Here is a 15,428-nt window from a genome sequence, read left to right as displayed (position 1 = left end):
ACGTCAACTTAATTTTCATTTCCAAACAAAATGCAATGGCGCACAACATTGGGGTACAACGTCAATCTGACATCATGTTGATATTCTGTGCCTGCAGTCACTACATTGTTAATTTCTCAAACAATACATCATAGTGTGGTAGTTCAGTCACAAGTTAAATTGTTGTTTGGGACATATGACATATGATTTACAAGGATTTCTGAACCTAAATGTAATTACGGCAACAAATACTTTTTAAAGTAGCTTTTACATTATTATTTGACCATAAGTCTGATTTATAGGCTATATGAGGTTAGCTTACGTGCTAGCTATTGAAAGTGGTTTTGTGTTTTAGAATAGAATATGGAGTAAACTCCATAACGTTTGTAAAAGAAATAAAGGCCCCAGATGTGCCAAATGCAAAAACAAATGCATGTTTTACCAAACAAAAAAAAATGTGTTTACATGTGTGTAAAACAATACAATTTGTACAAACAAACAAACTAAAAATATATATAACTGAATGCAAATTTTCTCTAATGAAGTTTAGAAGCCCCATTTAAAGTGTATTTACAGACATTTTACATTATAACTAAAGTGGTTCAAATGACGGTTTTGGAAAACACCCCAACAGGCACACAATGTCATGAGATAATATTTAGTTAAATTTAGATCGTGACGTCAAGTTATTAAAATTTATTTTCTAGCCAGCTAGGGACAACGTTATTTTGCATCCCATAATGATGTCAAATTATGTTGATATTTGGTTGATTTTTGGTTGTGTTGGAAAGTGACCAAAATCTAACGCTGAGCCAACATCTTAAAACGTTATATTGACGTCAAATACTGACATTTATTCGACAGTTTTGCCAACTAAAATACAATGACTGATAGAAGTCATAGTGGTATTGTCCACATGACGTCAAGCTGTAACATAATTAGACGTTGATATTTGCTTAATTTTTTGGTAGGAATCGTTGGACATGGAGGTTGGCTTAAGGTTGGGTCATGACGTCAACCTAATTTAAACTTCCAAACAAAATGCAATCTGACATCATGTTGACATCCTGTGCCTGGGGTCACTACATTGTTAATTTCTCAAGCAATAAATCATAGTGTGGTATTCAGTCGCAAGTTACATTGTTGTTTGAGAAATGCGTCCCTGGACAGTTTGTTTTGGCCTTAATTTGGTTAAAAGTATGTATTTTTTTCACCCCATATCTGTATATTTGTATCTAAGTATGTTTGGGTCTAGACTTTGAAAAAACTGCAATGTAAAACATATTACACATATATCACTTAATCAGCATAAATTCATAATTTTAATCAGGTAAAAACCTTCTTAAGGTAACAAAAAAGTTACTTTTCACAGTGTAGTGTTAACCATTAGTTAAAGCCCATGGTCATGACAAGCCAATGCATTTAATATCTTTATATTTTACTCCTTAATAATTCTACAACAAAACAGTCTTACTAGCATAAAAAGAGCACTTTCAAAAGAGTTCCTGAACATCATGTAAAAAAGCAAACAGGCCTTTTAAAATCAAAGCCTCAAAAGCGAGAGGATTAAGCCTGACCCTACTAGTGACTGAAAGACAATGTAACTGCTTCATCAAAAAGAGATCAATAAAGGGGCTTTTGTGCTTCCACTCGGCTAAATGAGAACATAAATTGTGCACTCCAATAAAATAATGGCTGCTGGATTCATTTGCACATTAACCTTTTCATGTCTCTCAAAGGCCTGGTTAAATTATATATTATCACATCTTTTCTCCCACTTTGACATAAAGCAAGGTGGTCTTTAAATCAAGAAGGTATAATGCTATGGTGTGGGAGGCCTATGTAATTGGCCACAGTTCATTGACAATGGAAACATGTCAAAAGTATATTTTTCACAAGACGGATGAGCATAAAATCTAATGGCCAAATATTATAATTCCAGATAGGAAGAAAGTGTTGCCAAGAAGATTATAATGGCACCCTTCTTCACACAAAGAAAATCTATTTTTATTTATACAGTTTTTCTTTTTATAAACTGTTTTATGCACTCAACAGTGTTATAGTATGTTTTGTGCATTTTTTATTCAATAATTAGATATTATTGATATTTTATATTTGTAACATTGCATCACCTGTAATTTACATATTATATGGTTATGACTTCCAAAAATAAATAAATAAATTTCAAAATACCAATGTGTTTTCTTATACACAATTACACATATATTTTATGCCCGATAAGTAAGCAAACAATAAACTGAGAAAAAAAAAAAAAAACTTATGAAAATGTGTTCAGCTTAATATAAGTGTTTTAATAAAGCTGCTATGATCACCAGCGATCTAGTCCATACAGATAGCTGGATGACTACAAATTTGTCATGCACCACACACTCACACCTGTTCTGGTTCTTCTTTGATTACACACACACAGCTCAGAGCTGCTCAAAGATTACTTGGACCATAAACAGTTGAAGTCAGAATTATTAGTGCCCTTGAATTTTCAGCCCCCCTGTTTATTTTTTCCACAATTTCTGTTTAACAGAGAGAAGATTTTTTCAACACATTTCTAAACATAATAGTTTTAATAACTCATTTCTAATAACTGATTTATTTAATATTTGCCACAATGAAAGAACATAATATTTTACTAGATATTTTTTTAAAGAAACTTCTATACAGCTTAAAGAGACATTTAAAGGCTTAAGTGATTAAGTCCACTTGGCAGATTAAGGTAATTAGGCAAGTTATTGTACAATGATGATTTGTTCTTTGGACTATCGAAAAAATATAGCATAAAGGGGCTACTATTTTTTTTACTCTAAAATGGTTTTTAAAAAATTAGAAATAGTTTTTGTTCTAACCGAAATAAATCAAATAAGACTTTCTCCAGAGAGAAAAAAAAAAAAAAAAAAAAAAAAAATATATATATATATATATATATATATATATATATATATATATATATATATATATATATATATATATATATATATATATATATATAATCAGATGTGAAAATCCTCTTGCTCCGTTAAACATCATTTGGCAAATATTTAAAAAAGAAAAAAATTAAAAGGGGGGTAATCATTCAACTGTATACAGCACACAAACAAACTGACATTATGACACATTTTCCCTTGCTTTGTTTCATTGTTTATTGTGCCTGCCACCTATGCCGACCGCTCACCTGTTTATTAATCATGATTCTGAATAATCTGTATGTAACTGTTTACTCCTGTTTTGACAGTTGTCTGCCTGACTAGTCTTATATTTATACTCCACATTAATCCTTAATAAATGTGTGTTTATGCAATTTATTTACATTAGGCTACAATATATGAATATGTACTGTATGTGTAATATATTGCAGGGGTGTAGCAACCGAGGGGGCTGGGGGTGGATGTGGGGGTGGGGTGGTTGTTAATTGCATTGCATACTGAATGTGTGACTATACAGTTTTATAAAGACAGTTCATTTAAAGGGATAGTTCACCCCAAAATTTTAAGGATTTCTTTCTTTCTCTCTCTCTCTCTCTCTCTCTCTCTCTCTCTCTCTCTCTCTCTCTCTCTCTCTCTCTTTCTCCTAAGATGGTTTTAAACCTTCATGGGTTTCTTTCTTGTGTTAAAGACAAATTAACATATTTTTAAGAATTCTGACTGATGGTATCCATTGATTTCCAAAGTAGAAAAATAATATAATTGAATTTAATAGGTACCATCAGCCAGCATTTTTTTTAAATAACTGTTATGTTCAACAGTATAAAGAAACTCTGTATTGCTTTATTTTGATGGTCCGTTTACCACAATTTTTTGAATTTAAGTGACATTGAAACTATGGCAACATTTTTTTATTAGAGTATTAGTAGACTATAAGGTTAGGGTTAGAACTAGTGTAAGTTGACTAGTATTTGCAAAGTTGCTTACAGTTAAGAGAATGTCTGCTGCAGCAGTGTCAGCAGATATTAAGGCTCAATCCCAATTCTATTTTTGTACCCCCACTCCTTCCTCTTGGCCCATGAATTAGACTGTAAAGCATACCTGCCAACACTCCCGTTTTTTCGGGAGTCTCCCGTATTTCAGACCGATCTCCCGCCCATCTCCCATTTTGTTCTGTCTCCCAGAAAACTCCCAGAATTCCACCCCCACCCCCTGCTCCTCAGCTTTTTGGTACAGTCCGGCTATCTTTTTGGTTCAGTCCCCATGCACACAGAACCCAACGCGCCACCATCTTCATACCCGCTCCCCGCTCTTCAGTTTGTGCAAAATTAACTATACATTGCATTTATATTGTGATGTAAGTACATAGCAGTTAAGGCTACTTAATATAAAGTGGGGCCCAGTCTATTATTAGTATTTTCTAATAAGAATGTGTTCGTATGTAGTTGCAGTGTAACTTAGGATCAACAAAATATGCAATAGGAACCATTAAAATAAAGTGACACAAATAGATACTGAATGAGTTAGGTTTTGAAATACCTCTTTAATAAATGTGGAAGCGTTATGCAATACATTGCATAAACTGATTCTTAAAGCCATCATCACCTGTACTCTAGAAAACTGCTTTTCCTTCATGTCCATAATGGCATCGCTTGTCTAACTACAACTCGCAGTTACAAAGAAAGCAAGCGAAATTTCGATTCAGCACCATGTGTCCTTGACCACATCATATTTATGCTGATCAAAGTTTGTTATTAGATATAAAGCATCTCCCCAAGGCCTGCCCTTCAAAAGCATTGTGTCTTTGCTCGTGTGGCCACCTGGAAGTCTGCTGAGGCTTTAGCATTCACAAACAAAGTGAAACCCTTAATTGGTTCCAGAAGATAAGAGACATCCCTGAGTGAGAGGTCTGCCCTTAATAGTAAATGACAAGGACAAATGTGTGCCATAGAAACAGGCAAGAAAGTCTACAGAGCAGGTTATTAGGATGCCTACCTGAAAGGCATCCCATGAATAATTGCAGCACCAGCAGTTTCCATGACAACCCCATTTTAAATATTGGAGGTCAGCGAGAGCTCGCATTCAATTGAGGGTAAATAGAATGCCGTCTTTGTCCAGACTTGAACCTCTGCACCCTGAAATCAAAAGACAAGATGAGAAGAGTTAGATAGAGTTAGCTAGACTAAAGCAGCCATATTCAGGAACATTTACAAGCTCAGACAGAAATCACAGCTGACATCAGAGGAATATACCTGCACTAAGAGTTTTATATTTGCAAAAAGCTTTGTTGTTGATCAATACCTGGCAAATACAAAATAAATGTCTGGAAAAATGCTTGACCAACATATTAAGTGTGTTATACAACTTCTAGAAGTAGTGAAATTATAATTGTATTGCATTAGTAGCTCATGTAGCTGCATGCATTCAGGCCACACACATGTGATTGTTATAAGATGTGTTGTGAGAAAGCACACCAAATCAAGGCACTGCTTACTAGAGGTGTAACAGTTCCCAAGATCCATAGCTCGGTTTGATACGACACAGTGATGTCACGATTTGGTATGTCTTCAATACAGCTAAAAGAAATTGAGTACATGCGACGAACAACCGTATAAGTAAAAAAATGTAAGATAACCATGCCACGTTAGTTTTATGTGTGAACTTTGTATAATAGAAACCATTAGGGGACATTTTCACGCGAACGAGTGTCTGCATTTTAAGCAATAAAATAACATCACACAGAAAAAAAAAAAAAAAACCTTTATGTCCACTAAGAAGAATGGAGATGGCGCTTGCTATTTTGTCCACTTTGGATATTAAAAGGCAAAAAAAAAGGAGACTCGACATGAACAAATGCAAGAACAGTGTAAGGAAAGCTTTAAGGGATGCTGGGAAACTATATTTGAGAAAGAGGTAAGTGGAAGTGTTCACTGAGAAGCGCTTAACACCACAAAAAAGTTAATCTATCAAAATAAAACACATAACTTTTTTAATAAAGCTGTATCTATGTATATTTCCTGCCAGCCTTGTGTAAACTACGGCAAGCAGAGTTTATTTGTTTATAATCTATTTTTTAATCTATTTGTTCTAAATCTATTTTTATCATAAGATGGCATATCACGAGAACAGTTTGAAGTAGTATATACACACGCGCTGCACCAGCTTTTTTAAATAAACGACAATATTTATTTATTTATTTATTTATTTATTTATTTATCTATGATGTATGTCTGCATTGTATGTATGTATGTATGTATGTATGGTATGCATTCATTTATTTATTTATTTATTTGTATTTTTTTTTGTTTATCGTTAATAATTGATTGTTATTGCCTGTACTGCAAGAATGTCTGTGTATTGTACATTGTTTATACTGTATTTTCTGTTTTTGAAGAAAAAAAATAATAATAATAATAATTAACTTGAAAGAAATGCTTAATATTAAACATAAATTTCTGTAACTGTATTAAAACTGAAATAAAGGATTCAGATCTTTAGTGGTTTAAAGTGATATGATGAGTTGGAGTTCATATACCGATTGTTCGGGCTGCACGGTGGCGCAGTATAGCACGTTCGCCTCACAGCATTTCAGATGAAGTCCAAAAACATGTGGTATAGGTGAATTAAAAAGGCTAAATTGTCCATAGAGGATGTGAATGAGTGTGTATGGATATTTCCCAGTGATGGGTTGCAACTTGAGGGGCATCCACTGTGTAAAACATATGCTGGAAACGTTGGCAGTTCATTCCACTGTGGCAACCCCTGATTAATAAAGAGAATAGAAAATGAATAAATGAACTTATAACATTTGTCTTAATTTGAAAAATATAAATTCTAATAACTTTATAATTCTGAGACTGAAAATGTTATCTCCATGGAATTGAGAAGCTTTTGTTGTCTATCTTCAAGTAAAATAAAAAATTTGTAAAATAATGTTCACAATCTAAATAGAAATTTGAATGAAAATAGACTTACATGGTTCTTCATCTCAAGGCCTTAATTAATTTCCTTTTTATAAATATATTTGACATGTATTAAATGCATAAAGTTTTTACATTGAACAGTGAGCTACTTGACCTTAAGGGATGTCTTCTTCACAGCATATAGAACAAAAACAAAGCTCCTAATATATACTGCAAAAAAAATAATAATAATAAATAAAAATAAATAAATAAATATTATTATAGTAGTTGTTAACAAACGCAACTTTTTATATATGGATATTTTTCTCAGAGTCCACATTTTCTTTGGACTGCACAGATCTGCTTGATGTGAAAACAGAGACATAGATTTGGTGGACACATGCCCTAAGCATGTTCCTATGTTCTAGTAATCACATGTTACTAGCCATGCAATTACCTGAGTGGAATAGTATGTTTTTCTATGAGGGTGGGAGGGGTACACCATACATTGTCTGATTACATCATTTGAGTTGACTTGTTGAGCCTCTGGCACTGAGAACATTATATTTCACACACTGTATGCTCTTTATTTTCCAAATCAATACGAATACTGTATGTGTATTGTTACACCTCCACTGCTAACAATCACAGATTACAATCAAAAGGGTTGCCACTTTCTTTTCATTCACTTGCTTTCCTGCTTCCACGCAATACTACATAATATGGGTTTGTTTGATTATTTGTACACTTATTGTACTGTGCACTCCAGGAAATGTGATGAAAAGCTAGTCAAAATAAGAAGACACTTTCCTACTCCAAAAAATTTGGCTGAATATTTTGTTTGTGCAAGTAGCTTATTATGACCTATAATTGTGATTTAAATGTGCTGTATTTTGACACTTGTAAAGCATAAAAATACCATGTTTGCAGATATTTAAGAAAAATGCTAAATGAACATTCTTCTTTATCTGAAAAACAATGCTGAAGTCAGCTGTGTTTGTTTTCTTCATTTAACCAGTGCAATGCCAGTTTAGCCAATTATATTTCAGCACGCCGGGTTGCCCTGGTGGTAAACCTCAAATTTTTATTATTTCAGTCAGTCAGGAAGGCTCTCAAAGTATACTTCCGGGACCGAAATACGACCTCCGGTAGACAGTAGCAGCCCCGGAATGACACGTAGATTTACATTTTCACATGAGGTGGTTATTGATTAGCAAATTATATAAATATTACAAGCATAAACATTAGGTGAGCAGGTTACATTGTAATTGCGTGTCCTGACAACACCAGACATAACAAGACAGAAATTTAAAGTCATTCAGAAGCATAGAATATGCACTCACTTACAAAATTGTAAGGTTTATAAACAAATTGTTACATAGTAAACCTTTTTAACATTATTAAATGTACATGACGGTTCATTTTATTTTCAAGATCTGAGGTGAACTATCTGCTGCTGCCTTCAGTATATGGAAATACATGTCATGTAAAAAGGCTTTAAAAACTCAAATTGTTTCATTTAACACTGAATAAAGCACATGCGGTGTACCTGAGGTAAACAGCATGTCAGTTTATCCTGTTGTTCAGCTGCAAGAAATAGAAGCCGTTTCTACTATATCATTTCGAGGTGCTCATTTGAACAAAAACTCCTTTTAAAATGGAAAATATTCCGTGCTGTTGCTTTTATTTAGAACATGCTCTATATCAGCCTTTACCGTCAGACTCGCTCCTGTTGGTCAATCTGCCAATCTGTGTTTGTTTTGATTCAGGAATGTAATACCTAGTTCAACCACTGGGTGTCAAACTTACATACCGCACCTTTAACCCAGCAGACACAGAACGTCAAAATGACGTCAGATTAACGTGGTACCCCAACAACGTGGGGACGTTGCATTTTGAGTGGAAATGAAAATCAGGATGATGTCAGAACCCAAAATCAGTGACAGTGTCAGTGGCAGTGTCAGTTTATTTAGTGTCAGATGTCAGTGTCCAACGCCACTTTCCAACACAATCTAAAAACAACCATTTCAAAGTCTAATGATGTTACAGCTTGACGTTGTTTGGATGTTACCACTATGACATCTATCAGACGTTGGATTTTGGTTGCCATACCTGACAAATAAATGTCAGTATTTGACATCAATATAACTTTGGATAAAGATGTTGGCTCAACGTTGGATTTTTGTCACTTTTCAACACAACCTAAAATCCACCAAATATCAATGTCATTTCACATTGTTATTATACATCAAAATACCGTTGTTTTTGGATGTTGTCTTTGTGGGTCATTGTTGTTGTTGTCGTGCGTGCGTTCTGATCAGCGGTGTTGTTGCGCGCGTACTGTAAAGCGGGGGGGTGGGGTGGGTGGTTGAGCGCACACACTCAGGAGCGGTGCTGTCATGCGCCTACTGAGGGGGGGGGGGGGGGGTGTCGCGGGGGCACTTTTGATCATTTTGTAAGGGCACTTTCTATCCAAGACTAAAAAGGGCATGTGCACTGCACAGGTTGAGCCCTATGTGTGCACGTGCCTGACACAAAACATATTCACATATCTACCATTTTGTGAAGTGGAATCAGGAAAAATAGTGGCCATCTAAAAACACTTTGGAACATGATTTAAAGATTTTGTAAAAGATACACAAAATTTACCATTGCATATATACACTGGGACCAAAAGCATGACTGTTGCGCTACAATAACTCAATGACCTACCAATCAAGCTACAGTAATCTTATTTTCTACACATATGAAATGGCCCACAATGCAATAAGACTTATTCATGGTAGAGGCACCGTAAACACTGCCATGGAATGTATTTCAGTGACAAATTACCCATACGGCTGACCACTTGTGATCAGACCATTGAAAGTGCACGTCAATGCCTGGTGGAAACAGGGCATTTAAGCATGTTAAAACCTCCATATCTGATAACACCCCAAGATAACACCCCAAGATATAATTAGATCCTTTTACTCAAATAAACATTGCCTCTGCCAACATCACAAAAACTGCCTTATGCTCAATATCTGGCCTCCACAACAATTATCAATTGGGTTTTTGACTTCAGGCAACTGGCTTTCACACATCTGGTCTAACACAAGATTTACACATGCTTAGTGATTTCACAAGTAATTCCTCTTTTCTGTATATTGTTTGATGATAAACCTAAAGTGTATAAACCAGATTCTGCCAGTACAACAGTATATGTGTGATATTGAACAGACAATATGCAAAAATATAACCAATAGAATGCTGCAATGATTATATAATTTTCATTAGAAGGTCTGAAAAACGTTTCAGAAAGATGGTTGCATCTTTGTGTAAAGCAACTTGTTTAATGTCTCTACAATATGCAGATGCTTGTGTATTTTATATTGTGCTACTGCTCAACACTGACACCATACTTAAGTTCCACAAAAGGCACTCTAGAATTGTGAAAAGAAGAGTCTGGGCCATTTCTGTATGTGTTCTGTTTATGTGGTTGTAATGTATTGACTATATATAAGTTGAAATAAGTAAAGCCTCTTTAAGAGAGCAAAAACTGAAAGCGGCATGTTAAGTGAGACCCACTCAGAAATGGGTAGGTTTTGGTAGATTACTTTAGGTACTGGCCAAAGTTGTTTGTTCTGTTCTGTGCTGCATCTACTCAGTAAAGATTTCAGCCTCCTGTCATTCAAGAACCTCACAGTTGCAGTGATCTGTGAAGGAGGTGCCAGCCGCTTACTTTTAGTTTGTTGCTTGTTTATTTTGTTATTAAAATTTAGTGCAAAGAAGTCTGCACATCAAAGAAATCTATAGGACGGTTAAGAATTTCTCTATGGCACACAGATCCCTGTATGTCATTCTGTTGCTTCCATAGCAGTGATTATCTGTATGATACAGTCCCAAAAGCAAGGCATTAATGAATGTCAGATGTGTCGCAGTTTGTTAAATATGATATGACATGATTGAAAAGAATAACTTTGTTTGTTGCAAAGGCTATTTGTACAGGTTTTACACTTTCAAGAATTTAACTATTTATTTAGTTTAGGTTCCTAATCCCATGGCATAAGGCACAACTGTTCTAGTTGATCATTTGGTATCAGAAATGGCTTATATAAAAGGCAAAGGCCTCTAGATTATGCTTATTTTACCAAAATAAAAGATAAACATGCCTTGATTTTTTATTTTTTTAATTAGGATAGTAAGGTCTGACTTTGCTTGGACAAAAGTCTTGTCACTTAACAAAAATAATGTACAGAATAGAATTTAAAGTCATGGTGCAGTGGAAAAGGGTGTCCTTTAAATAGTCAATGCTGTGAATACCAAAATATTTTAAAAACCCCATATTTGATCCTAAGAAGGGGTTTGTATTATGGTATCTTTGTTCTCTTATGCCGCCTATACTGTACATCTCTTAGAATTTCTGTAGAACACAACCAACCATATTACGACAAGAAAACACTTTACTTTACTTTACTTTTTCACAACACAACAACAGCCACTGGCCATTGTGCTATACACAAATTGTATAAAAGTGATTAAATAAGATTAATAGAAAAAAACAACATACATTACATAACACATGAAAAATATGAAGGAAAAAACAAACTCAAATGACTCAAATGGCATTAAAGGCCTTTTCATAAAGGTCAAGTTTCAGTTTCCCCTTGAAAAAGAATGCTGTGGAGATTATCTTAATAGGAAAAAGTCGACTATTTTTTAATTTGGGACCAAAAATAGCAAATGCCCGGTCTTCCTTTCTCTGCAACTTTGACTTAGGAACCTTTACCAATTTCTGACTTGATGACCTTAAACATCTAGCAGATTATGATATAAATAAGAAGGTGCCAGACCATTTAAAACCTTCAATACAAGGAGTTAAATCTATTATTCTCTATTCTAAAAGATATCAGAAAGAAATGCAGAGTAACTTTTTTTTTTTTTTCCATTTTGTGTGTGTTATGCATCAGCTGTACCAGCAATGGTCACATATGCTGTAAGTCATTTCAGGCTTTTAGCCAAAATCTCCCTGATGTCAGGACAATACAACTGGAAGTGCTAAAATTGGTTTCCAGGTTTTGGCCAATGAAAATGTCATTTCCGCGGAACTCTTTGTATCTGTGAAAATATCACCAGCTGTTCAGTCTCATTTTGTTCTGTTCCAAAAGCAGGATCATTGTTTGCATGGGACTGAGTAATGCAAACTGACAGCATGTGAATGCAGGTGCAATAAAGTATTATATAAAGGCACAATGAAGTAAAACATTACAGTACTGATATTGCCTCTACAGCACATCAGTTTAATTAACAAGAAAGTAATGAGTAAGGTAACGAACTACAATAATACAACAATAATAAATATATTTGGATATACTGTGTTAGTTTTTGGTACAATTATTTACATGCTATTATGGTTTTAAATTAATCAAGCTCCAAAATCACTCTACCTATATAACTAATACTACTGTTTGAATGGACAGTCCTTTATAGCAGTTTTTAAAACCACAGTCGTCATTTTTAGAATAAGTCCTCACTGGAAACAAAGGATCTAATTCTCGCAATGTTTTTGAGATGATAGTATGCCGATTTAGTTACTGCTTTGACATGATTACTGAAACTCATATTTGACTCCAGAATCACACCAAGAGTCTTGAACTTATTTTTTGTTGTTTGATTCCTAGAGCCAAGGTACGCATTGACCTTGAGAACCTCATCTCTGTTCCCATATGCAATGAAGTTTTTCTTTTAACTGAAGAAAGTTTGGGCACATCCAACTGTTCATTTCATCAATGCATTGACAGAGGGTTTCAATGGGGCTGAAGTCATTAGGCAGTAGGGCTATGTAGATCTGAGTGTCATCAGCAGAGCTGTGATAGGAGATTTGGTTCTTTCTCATTATTTGGCTCAGTGGGAGCATTTTTAGGTTTTCATTCACTGGTTTAGTGGACTACTTTGGATGGAATAATGAATTTTAAAAAAGGTAGTAGCATATAGCAGATACACACTGGGGTTAAAAATGATAAGGACAACAGATCATTAAACATTAACAGATAAAGAACAGCCCGATTGAATGAGGAAACATACTTTTTTTTCAATTTGTGAGTTTAGTGGGTATTCACTCATTTATTTTATTTTCGGCTTAGTCCCTTTATTAATCAGAGGTCACCAGAGTGGATGCCCTTCCAACTAAAACCTATCACTGGGAAACACCCATACACTCCCATTCACACCCATACACTGCAGACAATTTAGCTAACACAATTCATCTATAGCACATGTCTTTGGACTGTGGGAAAACCAGAGCACCAAGAGGAAACCCACACAAACACGGGGTGAACATGCAAACTCCACACAGAAATACCTACTGACCCTACTACTTGAGGCTCAAACCAGCGACCTTCTTGCTGTGAGGCGACAGCTCTACCCACTGTGCCACCATGCCATCCAGTTTAATGGGTAATTCAAACAAACTTATATGATTACACTCATACAAAAATATAGACATTTAAAATCATGACCAGTTTAGAGTCATGACCAGTGTTGGTGGTAACACAACACAAGTAAGTTACGTGAAAATATTTTCTAACAAGTAAAATTACATATAACTTTTTTTTTTTTAATTAGGCAATAATATTTGAGTTCCTTTTTTAAAATGTAATGCAAATGACTTTTTAGTTTAATTAATTAGCTTTTAAAATAGAAATTGCTGAATTAAAAATTAGTTACAATGAATCATGCAGACTATGAGAGAATGTGTTCATTATTTTGAACCCAAACATAGCAAACATATTGTTTTAAACCAACATTAATCTGTATGTATGGCGTATACGTATATGTGGGAGCCATACATTGTATTGGCGATTAACAGCAAGGTGTCAGTAGGATAGTTCTGTATATAACTTTGGCTTCACTGCAATGTGGAAGAGAATTTGGTAGGAACCACATAGTTTTGGACCGTAACTTAGGTAGCGAGAGTAGTGTGTAATATAGTTGAAAGAATATTAATGGAGAAATTCTGTTGACTGAAAAACAAAAATGTTTTAATTTGCATCTATTTTGCCAACAGATTCTGACTTTTACACATATAAAACTTTCTTACTCTACCAACAACAGTGGCAATGAAATACTACTACAGTACACTGTAAAAAATTCTGTGATTTCAATGATCTACAATGAAAACCTGTTAAATGACTGACAGCTCATTTCTGTACAAAACATGGAAAATAATGGTACTAGATCTAACCTTTGTTTTCGAGAAACTAATCAGAGTGTCTGAAATCTCACCACACACCCTCATTCACTAGTCCCTAAATTAGTCAAATTGTTTAGTCCACTAGACAGAGTAAATTAACACAAATGACTAAATGATGAATATCTGCTGTTAACAAGCACAATCACTAAAGGAAAGAACAAGAAACAAAACCTCAGACACAGCCTCACACCAAACCAACTGAATTAAAGCAGAGGATTAAACAACTCCATTAAATAACAGCATTAGCAGCTTCACTGATTACAGTTTGACTTCAAGTCTCTTGTAGCGAATTAGCTCAAGGTTAATCTTAATAATAAAATAGCGAATTATAATCTATTATAATTAAGCACAAGCTTTTATAAGAATGGTTTGTATCCTCCCTCCCGGGCCAAGTTGCCCAATCAGAAATTAACTTCCCTGAGATATGTTTTTATGGCTCTTTGTATGGGGATTTGCAAAAGGTATTTTGATGCAAACTGAGGCAGAAATGTTCAAGTTTCTTAAAATGTTAATATGTTGCACTCGCATTAACATAAAATGTAAACAATCGTTCAGTACATCAAATTAGCTTCAAAACTACTCCAAAAATGAACTGTTTATGAGCTTGTTTAGCTTCGGTAGAGTTAAACATTGATTGCAGAAGTATTAAACCCATGATATTAATACATGAGCAAGGAAAACATTGCAAAACACGTGATTACACATAAAGAGAGAATGAAAGTTTACATTAAAACATCAGTCTTAAGCAAGGAGCTTATTGAAGTTCTGACCACGTTTCTGTCCAGTACTGTGGGCACAATCCTTTGGGTCATAAATATCTTGAAATCAGATTACAACTGACCATTCAGTCTTTTCCTGGGTAGAAGTTAGTGCTGTGTGTTGTGCTGTGGTGCATTAGTTGAATAAAAGCAAAATAATTATGTGTCTGATCGGCCATCTTCGTTACACTCTCATATCTGCAAGAATATTTGATAATTAACAGATGTTTATATTTTTATTGAAAATGTTTCATTTGACCTCACCATCATGGAGAGGCTGCTTTAGTTAAACTCTTGATCCTTTACTCCTCTCTCTTAATGTTTCTCTGGCTGTTATAACTATGTTTCTGAAACTCATCAGTTAAAGCAAGAAAGGCAATGAGAAACTCTACTGTGTGTTCTTAATTGTAACAGATATCATTTTTATTGTTTATATGTTAAGCCACAGGAAGTTGTTTTATTTGATAATGTTTGAGATATGTCACAGCTTCCCATGGAGATTCAACAAACAATTATCAAGGAATTAATAAGAATTTAAAATTTAACTAGTTTCATGTACAAAACCATGAGATCGCCAGCTTCACATTATGACACACAGACATCAAGAATCAGGATGTGA

General features: G+C 34.5%; 2 protein-coding genes across 3 annotated transcripts in view; both read right to left on the bottom strand.

Moving 5' to 3' along the window:
- LOC147831238 (uncharacterized) overlaps positions 1 to 15,428 on the bottom strand; it is a 650,544-nt gene that overhangs the window by 289,255 nt on the left and 345,861 nt on the right. The gene's annotated exons all lie outside the window — the stretch shown is intronic.
- Positions 1 to 15,428, bottom strand: part of cntn3a.1 (contactin 3a, tandem duplicate 1) — a 193,199-nt gene that overhangs the window by 164,261 nt on the left and 13,510 nt on the right. For both annotated transcript variants that reach the window (XM_087306666.1, XM_087306667.1), the window contains exon 2: positions 4,911 to 5,050. In XM_087306666.1, the coding sequence (XP_087162792.1) occupies positions 4,911 to 4,965 (55 nt within the window). In that variant the 5' untranslated portion in view covers positions 4,966 to 5,050. The remainder of the gene's footprint in view (positions 1 to 4,910; positions 5,051 to 15,428) is intronic.

The sequence above is a fragment of the Danio rerio genome, chromosome 23 (assembly GCF_052040795.2).
Source record: "Danio rerio strain M-AB ecotype USA chromosome 23, GRCz13ab, whole genome shotgun sequence".
NCBI lineage: Eukaryota > Metazoa > Chordata > Actinopteri > Cypriniformes > Danionidae > Danio > Danio rerio.
Note: the sequence above shows the minus strand (reverse complement) of the source record. Positions and strands in the feature narration are given on the sequence as shown.